This window comes from Myotis brandtii, unplaced genomic scaffold (genome assembly GCF_000412655.1).
Source record: "Myotis brandtii unplaced genomic scaffold, ASM41265v1 scaffold18, whole genome shotgun sequence".
NCBI lineage: Eukaryota > Metazoa > Chordata > Mammalia > Chiroptera > Vespertilionidae > Myotis > Myotis brandtii.
Window position 1 is genome coordinate 4,459,460 of NW_005356674.1, and position 9,797 is coordinate 4,469,256.

A 9,797-nucleotide genomic window follows, 5' to 3' on the forward strand; every position below is an offset into this window, starting at 1 on the left:
CTTAATTGTTTGGAACCCGTTTCTTCATCTTTGTGGGTGTTGGTGGAGCCTGGTGTCCTTCCTGCTTCATAAGGCAGCACAATGGGAGACATTTGCGATGTGTGTGTACATCAGTTTTATTTTCACTCTATTATTTGTACTTGAAATACTGATGGTTGATGATTTTGAGAGTATTTTTAGGAGTTTAATTATTTTTTCTTTATTTTTTTTCTAGGTCTCGATGCAGAACTTTATTATGTGAGAAATGACCTTGTTAGTCACTACGCTCTATCCTTTAACCTGTTAGTACCCAGTGAGACAAATTTCCTGCACTTCACTTGGCATGCAAAGTCCAAGGTAAGAGCGTGGTCAACCAAAGATGCCAAGCGAGCCCCACCTAGGCCCAGGGCTGAGGCAAGGGCTGTATCTGCACAAAGGGTCAGTGGGTGGGGGGCTGTAGCAGTACTGGGTCCTTTCAGATTTTTATTTTAAATCTTTAGCCTATTCTCTAGGCTTCCTTCAGTCTTTTAAAATGTGGTAGCCATCATTTATGTGCCTAGCTTATGACAGAACACTTACATCCCTTCAGGCTTTTCAAGCAGGGATGAAGGTCTAGTTTGAAGGAGCATTTGCACCTGCTAATGACTATGCTGTTACGGTGAAGCAACATGAATGGGGGTGGGGGAATTGGTGAGATAGGGGTTTTAGACATGTTTGATATAATGGATATAGTCCTCCCATCTATGGAGAAACGGTGGAAGTGAGGTGCAGCTGATTCAGGCACCCATGTGTGCTGTGGTTAAGCTCCCTTAACCCTAAGGCACATCTTGCTTGGTTTGCTGAATTCTTCACATTTCCCAGACTCCTTGAATACAAGTTTTCTCAAAAGTCAAAGAGTGAGAGGCTCAGTGTGGAGCCCACCTCCTTGGTTCAGCTTTGTAATAGGCTTCTGAGTAGGATTTTATTTGGGAAATAAATATAATTTTGCTATTAAAAAACAAATAAGAATACCTATTGTCAGAGTGTGCTTTTTAAAAATGTTTTATTGATTTCAGAGAGGAAGGGCGAAACCTGAACATGTACCCTGACTGGGAATCGAACCCTGACCTCCTGGTTCATAGGCCAATCTCAGCCGCTGAGCCACGCCAGTTGGGCTGGAGTGTGTGTGTGTGTTTTTTTAAGTATTGTAAAGTGGTGGCTGTTCTGTATTTTTGCACAGTCTTTTAAATTTGACCACTTTAATATAGATTTTTATTTCTACTTGTAAAGCAATAGTGGTTTTTGGGAAAATTCAAATATTATAGAATTGTTTTAAGAACTTTTAAAACTTTGTAGATCTGTACCCAGAAGTAATAATTGTTTATAGCTTGGTATACTTCAAGGCTCATTTTTTCCCCCTCTTTTTAAACAAAAAGGGGATTTTATGACACATGTGTTGTACAGTATTTTCCCCCTACCTAATACTATATCTTGGCATTTTTCCATTTCTCTACTTATAGATTTAACTCATTCTCTTTAGTGGCTTTGTAATATGATATTGTAAGGAAGTATGATTTATAGTTATTTAAGTGCCTCATTGACACATGGATTTTTAATAGCATTTTACTATTTCAAACAGTGCTTCCTTTCACTCCTACAAATAGTTTCCTTCACTTCATTTGGCAGGCAGAATCCATGGTAACAGGATGATGAAAACAACTGGTAGTTGCTGTTTCTACCTTTGTTATTGATGACTATAGAAACAGGAAAAATGTGTGTGTGTGTATATGTGTATATATATGTGTACACATTAAGAACATCTTTGTTCAGAAATTTTTGTGCATTTGTGGCATTATTTCTGAATAGTAAATTATCACTAAGAAATGATTAGGTCAAAAATGTTTATGTTTAAAAAATTTTGATTTACAATGCCACATTATTTCTCCCTTCCCTCTCCCAAGATGGTACCAATGAACGAACATTCTTTACAAAGTGAGTAAGTATAGGTAAAAATGATTATAAAAATAAGCATATATTCTTCTTATATATACTCATGCATACTTTATAGAAACAGTACACACATACAAATACATGCACTAAAACATAGCTGCAGGAATGTCGTGGTTAAAGTTGTTAGTTGGATCCTGGGTAAAACATGTATGCCTTACTGCCTGTGCACCCCAGCTGTCCAACATTGTTGCCTTGGGGTATTCTAATATGGGGGTTCTTTTTTAGGAGTGGATAAATGCAGAAACAGAGGTGAAGAGAGAAAAATTCATGTGAAATAATTAAGGACATTTAGTACATAATAACCTGGGTGTGGTATTGATAATTCAGAAAAGGTTCACTTGAGACATTTTAATCTGAAATATGTCCGTTTCAATGAGTGTGCACCTGAATTCTTCAAGGAAACCCGGCTTACACATTTTTCAGTATTCTTGCATAAAGATTATGTGACCTTATTTGGAGGGGGCTGGTAAACTTAATTTTGATTATTTCAAACATAAAGAAAAATTATAAGTATAGTAAAAAGAATTCTCATATATTCTTTACCCAGATTCACTAGTTGTTACTGGTTTGTTCCTTTACTTATTTTATCATTCATTCTATCTTTCTTTCTCCCCACTCTCATGTGACCACACTTTCCCCCCTTGACTATGTGGAAGGGAATTGCAAGCATCACATTCCTTTAACCTTAAATACATCAGTGTATATTTTCTAAGAACAAGGACAGTCTTTACACAACATGGTCAAAGTCAGGAAACAACACTGATACACTAATATTATTTTACCACAGGACTCACATTTTGTCAGTTATCCAAATCTTTATAGCTCTTTTTTTTTTCACCTGATTTAGGATCATGCATGCAATTGGTTGATGTCCCTTTAGGCCCCTCTTAAACTGGATATATCCGTGGCCTTTGTTTGTGTTTCTTGACCTTGACGCTTTGGAGACATACAGGCCAGTTATTTTGTGGAAAGTCCTTCATTTTGAGTTGTCTGAGGTTTCCTCTTGATTCGATTCAGGAACGTCTCTGGCTGTAAACACCACAGAAGTGCTGTTCTTCACAGTGCACACACTGCCAGCTTGTTCCATCGCTGGTGCTGTTAACTCTGATCACCCAGTTCACCAGGTTTTTCACACTGCTGTTTTCTTCTTTGTGATAGATAAGTAATTGTGGAGAGAGAATTTGAAATTGTATATAAAAAAATCCCATTCCTTACCACACTTTCAACCACTAGTTTTTGCATATCTGCTAAAAATAGGTTTCACTTTCCAGCCAGTGCTGTCACGGAGAGTGGTGTGTTCCCTCTCACGGAAAGCAGTCAGATCTGCACTGGGCAGCCACGGTGTAGAACTGTTGTAGAAGGAATTCAAGCATTAGTGGAGTGACGGGTCTTGAATTTTAAGTTTCCCTGCAACTCTGAGATCCAGTTTCTGTGAATAGCTTTCAGGCAGAGAAGCTTCTGTGTTCTCCAAAAAAACTGATAGGTAATCAATCATTTGTTACCTTTCCTACCTTTAATGTTGGTGAATATAAAAACAAGTAATAGATGGATTTTTAAAATAGAGACAAATCTAATGAAGTAGTAGAGATTCTATTCTAGGTACTCTACTAACCTTGAGCAAGGGGACTATTTCTGGGCCCACTTAGGAAAAAAGAATGCTGATATATTATGAGAATATTTCCTGGGCAAGTGTATGGGGGGACTTGTAGCTAAAAAGATAACGTGGGATGTCACAGTTACAATTGAACTAAATTAAACAATGGGGGGAGGAGGGGGACATATTTAATACTTTCAACATTAAAGATTAATATATATATGTGTGTGTATACACACATACACACACACACACACACACACTGATGATTTTATTTCCTATTAGTTTCAGGGATCTGACATCACTGTTAGAGGGTGCATGAGGAGTTTTTAGGAGCCTGTCATGGGAGGAACTTGGAGTAGAGGAGCGTAGATAGAAGAAGGAGCTCAGGTGAACACACGTTTGAATGGGAAGCAGTGTTGGCCTGGGGTACATGTTGCATAGCTCTATTGTGCATCCATTTTCTTCACATTGTCGTGTACAGCATAATTTCTAAACTACTTCTGTGGCAGATATTAAATATTATCATTAGTGCACATTTGGGCTGCTGTTGCTGGTAGGACATTCTTGGTACTGCAGAAGTACCAAGACTTATTGGAGGGTGTCACCATCTAGTTACATGGCTAGGCCAGAAGCCAGACAGGATCCTAGACTTCTCCTCTTAGACCTTTCAAGTCTAGTTGCTTCTTTCTCATAATTACACCTTAAATTAATTTCCTCCCTATGTCGGGACCTCATGCCTCATCCTTAGTTTGGACCTTAATTTATTTCTTACCTACATATGCAAATGATCTTGTAAATGGTCTTGCCTCTGGGTGGCCTTTTGGTGCGCCCAGCACAAAGCTGCTCCAGGTTCTCGGTTGCCACCAGAATCCAGTTAGGAAGCCTTCACGATCTCCTCCCTGCCGTTCTCTTCTGTGTCTCTCCAGCTAATTGGTTAGTGCCATTTTGTCTGTTTGGCAATTTCTTGAATGGCCTGTGCTCTGTTACATGCTGCTATTGGCTCTGCTAGAAATGTGCTTTCTTCATTCTTTATCTCATTAACTCCCACTTATCTCATAAAACCATAAGACTCGGTATCACCTCTCCTTGGCGGTGTCAGTGCCCTTTTCTGTCCCCACAGTACGTTGCTCTTTCCTCCCCCATAGCCCTCATCATGTTCTGAGAGTGTGTCCCCCACAGCCCTTATCATGTTCTAAGAGTGTGTCCCCCACAGCCCTCCTCATGTTCTAAGAGTGTGTCCCCCACAGCCCTCCTCATGTTCTAAGAGTGTGTCCCCCACAGCCCTCCTCATGTTCTAAGAGTGTGTCCCCCACAGCCCTCCTCATGTTCTAAGAGTGTGTCCCCCACAGCCCTCCTCATGTTCTAAGAGTGTGTCCCCCACAGCCCTCCTCATGTTCTAAGAGTGTGTCCCCCACAGCCCTCCTCATGTTCTAAGAGTGTGTCCCCCACAGCCCTCCTCATGTTCTAAGAGTGTGTCCCCCACAGCCCTCCTCATGTTCTAAGAGTGTGTCCCCCACAGCCCTCCTCATGTTCTAAGAGTGTGTCCCCCACAGCCCTCCTCATGTTCTAAGAGTGTGTCCCCCACAGCCCTCCTCATGTTCTAAGAGTGTGTCCCCCACAGCCCTCCTCATGTTCTAAGAGTGTGTCCCCCACAGCCCTCCTCATGTTCTAAGAGTGTGTCCCCCACAGCCCTCCTCATGTTCTAAGAGTGTGTCCCCCACAGCCCTCCTCATGTTCTAAGAGTGTGTCCCCCACAGCCCTCCTCATGTTCTAAGAGTGTGTCCCCCACAGCCCTCCTCATGTTCTAAGAGTGTGTCCCCCACAGCCCTCCTCATGTTCTAAGAGTGTGTCCCCCACAGCCCTCCTCATGTTCTAAGAGTGTGTCCCCCACAGCCCTCCTCATGTTCTAAGAGTGTGTCCCCCACAGCCCTCCTCATGTTCTAAGAGTGTGTCCCCCACAGCCCTCCTCATGTTCTAAGAGTGTGTCCCCCACAGCCCTCCTCATGTTCTAAGAGTGTGTCCCCCACAGCCCTCCTCATGTTCTAAGAGTGTGTCCCCCACAGCCCTCCTCATGTTCTAAGAGTGTGTCCCCCACAGCCCTCCTCATGTTCTAAGAGTGTGTCCCCCACAGCCCTCCTCATGTTCTAAGAGTGTGTCCCCCACAGCCCTCCTCATGTTCTAAGAGTGTGTCCCCCACAGCCCTCCTCATGTTCTAAGAGTGTGTCCCCCACAGCCCTCCTCATGTTCTAAGAGTGTGTCCCCCACAGCCCTCCTCATGTTCTAAGAGTGTGTCCCCCACAGCCCTCCTCATGTTCTAAGAGTGTGTCCCCCACAGCCCTCCTCATGTTCTAAGAGTGTGTCCCCCACAGCCCTCCTCATGTTCTAAGAGTGTGTCCCCCACAGCCCTCCTCATGTTCTAAGAGTGTGTCCCCCACAGCCCTCCTCATGTTCTAAGAGTGTGTCCCCCACAGCCCTCATCATGTTCTGAGAGTGTTGTAGTGATTTCTTTTCTGCGTTCCTCCTCGATGCTCAGCACCCCAAGGTGGGAATCCCTTTCATGTTTCTCTGTGTCCTCTGTGCCTGGTGTGGCACCTGGTACTTAGTTATAGGTGCACCTTAACTGACTGCAGAAGAGATGCAGGGGGTAAAAGCCACAGGGCACAGCTCATCAGACAGAGAACTTGTGAACAGTAGAGCTTTTTAGAATTACAGTGTGCTCCTTTAGGAGCTGTGAATTTCCTGTTTCTAGGAGCATGAAAACATAGCCTGGGTACATTTGACACCAGTTGCACACATGGGCTTTTTCAGGTGTTTTACTCTGAATAAAGCTGTAAATGTGAATAAATGAATGGATTTCATAGCTTAACTATATAGCTAAACTAATTTCTCAAGTTCACCTGTAACAGGTATAAGAATTTAGAGAAAAGTAATCATCTTGTATCATAAAACATTTTATAATTAAAAAAACACTAAGAAATGTGTGTGTGTGAATCTAGTTTCAGGCTTTGACCACCATTGGAGCTCATAATTCCAGTTTTAGGTCATAATCTCTGGCGATTTTAGCACAGTTGGTTAATTGAAGTTTTTATTTTCAAAATTAATCTTTTGAATATTCAATATATGCTCATAGTACAAAATTCAAAAGGCACAAGGGGGATATAGTGAAAAATAAGTCTCTTACTCCTTCTTAGTACCACCCCAAGCAATCCAGCCACCTACTCCCCTTCCCTGTGGCAACCACTGTTACCTGATTCTAGCCTCCCCTTCTAGAGATGCTCTGTGCATGGATAAGGTGTGTATGTGTGTGTGCATTTTTGAACAAGTAATATACTGCATATTTTCGAATGTATCCCAGTAAAGTGTCTCATTGCTTATCGAGTTGAACTTTTTCCCCTCTAGATGACTGTATCAGATACTATTATGTGGTTGTACTTTGGTTTATTGATCAGTTACTATAAGAGGAAACTAAGCTCATATTTGGGAGGAAACAGGAAGTAGAGTTGACTTGAAATGGGAAAGTCATGCAAGAAGGCAGGAGTGACATAGAGAAGGTTCTTCACCTGGTCATGTTGGCCCTGGGATGCAGTCATGAGCTTTCAGAAGGAGGGCCATGGCTCCCAAGCTCTGACACTTGATCAGAAGCTCTTGGTTCTTGCCTGTTAAGACTGTGCCAGAAGATGCAATATTTGCTTCTAAAGATCTCTGGGCTCGTGGGTATGTCAGTTCACATTGTAGAAATTTTAACATTCGTTTTCACACATCAAAGCTTTTGCTCATAGTGCTGTTCTTCAGTGTTTACACAACTCTGTTTTGTCTTGCCAAACAGACTGTGGTCTCCTCGGAGGCGGGAGCTGTATCTTATTTTTGATATGTGTCACATTGCCGTAGTGAGTGGTAGATAAATACCATTGGCTAATTGCACTTCCAGATGGGATGAGAACTCTGATATTGCTTCTCTTTCACAAGGCCACACACTTTTAAAAAAGCAAAAGCTACTGGGTTGTTTTAACAAATAATTAGTTTCTTCTGTATTCCGGAACATTCTCCTATGTCCAGAAAAAAAAACACCCTGCATTTGTTAAGTGTCTATATTTTAGATAGCTGAAATGCAACAATATATGAAAGGGTAGCAGAATACCTTCCCTGCACATGCCCACCCCATAGCTGTTCTCTGGTTTCAGGAAATTTTCATCATTGTCAGGAGGGTCTGCAGGGAACTCGTCCAGAGTTCCAACAGCAGTGTCGGGGAGCAGTCTGCAGTGTCCCCAGCAGAGTAGGGCTTCTGTGAGAAATTCAGAGAAATTAAAAGTCTGTTAGGCTGTGGGCAAGTGTATTCACTTTAAATCTGTACTATGTTTCAGAAGGAAATGGCTTTACTCATCGGTTGCCTATTTGCAGTTGCCATTCATTTCCAAGTAAGGGAAGATTACCAAAAATGTTTATTTTTTAGCTTACTCAAATATTTATATTTTCTCTGGTTTCTTTTCTGAAGTCTTTTGGTTCATTCTTTCTTTTCTGACAAACAACTGCTGTTCAAAATTCCTTTGTTGCCGTAGATTATGAATGTTAGCTGTAGAACAGATCAGTTTCTTCAAAGGATTATTGGCGATTCTGTATAGATCAGTACACGCCAAAGTACAGAAAAGGGATTTAACAATGGACAGTTTCTTCCCTGACCCCTGAAACTGCAGTTTTAAACTTTGTATCTTAAAGATTCCAGGGGGAGAAGAGAACTGCCTAATGAATGCCTCACATGTTTTGAGGGACCCTCAAAAAGGGAGCCAGCAAAAGGCAGGCTTCCACACCTGCAGACTTCCTCTGCCAGGCTGCAGTTCTGGCAGCAGGGTTGTCCTTCTCAAGCCTGTTACTGAGCCCCTTCACCACCTCTCCTCGTGCCCCGCACTCTACCCGGCTCCACTCACAAGCTCACTTCCCTGCCTCTTGCCCTTCTCCCCACTCCTGTCCTGGGCACTGCAGTTATGGCCCTGACCCCGTGTGCTGTTCTCGGCTTCCCTAGGGGTTCTGGTCCCTGGTTAGCTGTGCCTCTGCTTATAATAACTGAGTCCTCCAGTAAAGGAGACAGTACGTGTGGGGAAACATAAGTTTGGCTTTGAATCTGTTACATTTGAGGGCTATAAGGTTGTTAGGTAGATAGGTGTAGTAGGTAATTGGGCACATGAGAGGATTGAAGATAGAGGAGAGTGAAGAAGACTGGTTGGTAATATGAGATCGCCATGGGCTGGAACCTAGAGTGCTAGATAGAAGGGTTTGTCATTTGTCAGATAAAGGAGAATAGATCTTTCCTTGGGACTGGGTGCAAAGGATGGGTGTTCTAACAGATCCTCCTCGTGCTGAAAAGAAAGGCAGGAAGGGGGCTCCTCTGTGCTCACCAAAGGAGAAAAGAACGTTGTTGAGTGAGGAAGCAGGTGGAGCAGCAGGTGGTGAAGCATGAGGTCCTGTGAGGTTTGGAATGAGAAAGCTAGGGAGAGAGGGTTGGTGAGGAAGGATAGCTGAGCAGGATTAAGGGCCTACCCTGGGCCTGGAGTCAACGTTGTGTGAGAGCACCCTTCTCCCCTGGGATGTGATCGCCTCTGGCAGTGCTGGGTAGCAGGAGTAGAGTGAGGGGCATCAGGAGCTGGAACTGCCCTCTAAGGGGGCAGGGAGTGAACCTAGGGTGTTGATATGACAGTGTCAGTAACATTGTCTTCTTTGATGTGGAAAGTGAAACCAGGTCCCTGGCTGGGCTGGGAAGGAGGGAAATAATTGGCTATTACATCTCAGCTGTGAGCACAGCCCCTGCTTATAAATGTGCTTCATAAATGTTGGCTGAATTAGAGTAGAGACAAAGACCTAGTTATGTAGGAATCAGAGGTAGTGATGGGATCTTTGAGAGAGTGGGATTTTTGCACTGTTTGGTTATGGAGCAAGTTCTTTAGTAGGTAGGAATATTGAATATTGGAGCCACCAGGAAGATGGCAGGAAATAGAGTGAGCCAAGGGCCAAGGCCTCTGCAAAGACCTGAGTCTGTTGTTCATGTTGATGGCATGAGGAAGAGCTGTTATAAGTAGAACTTGCGAGCTTCAGAATGTAGGTGGTTTTGCATGAGGAAGGGATGTCCAGAAAGGACCTAATGATTCTAAAAGAATGCTGCCCCTACTGCCTAGTCCCTGAGGGTCAGGTGTTGTACAAACTGAATGATAAACCGGAGGACACGACTTTTTTTTTTTTTTAA

General features: G+C 43.0%; 1 protein-coding gene across 4 annotated transcripts in view; it reads left to right on the plus strand.

Moving 5' to 3' along the window:
• Positions 1–216: 216 nt before the first annotated feature.
• RYK (receptor-like tyrosine kinase) overlaps positions 217–9,797 on the plus strand; it is a 64,726-nt gene continuing 55,145 nt past the window's right edge. Inside the window, exons 1-3 of one of the 4 annotated variants that reach the window (XM_014537514.1) lie at positions 254–336; positions 1,920–1,950; positions 2,986–3,092. In XM_014537514.1, the coding sequence (XP_014393000.1) occupies positions 1,920–1,950; positions 2,986–3,092 (138 nt within the window). In that variant the 5' untranslated portion in view covers positions 254–336. Of the gene's footprint in view, positions 337–1,919; positions 1,951–2,985; positions 3,093–4,416; positions 4,499–9,797 lie in introns of those variants that run through there. The other 3 variants (XM_014537515.1, XM_014537517.1, XM_014537516.1) reach the window with 3 other exon arrangements.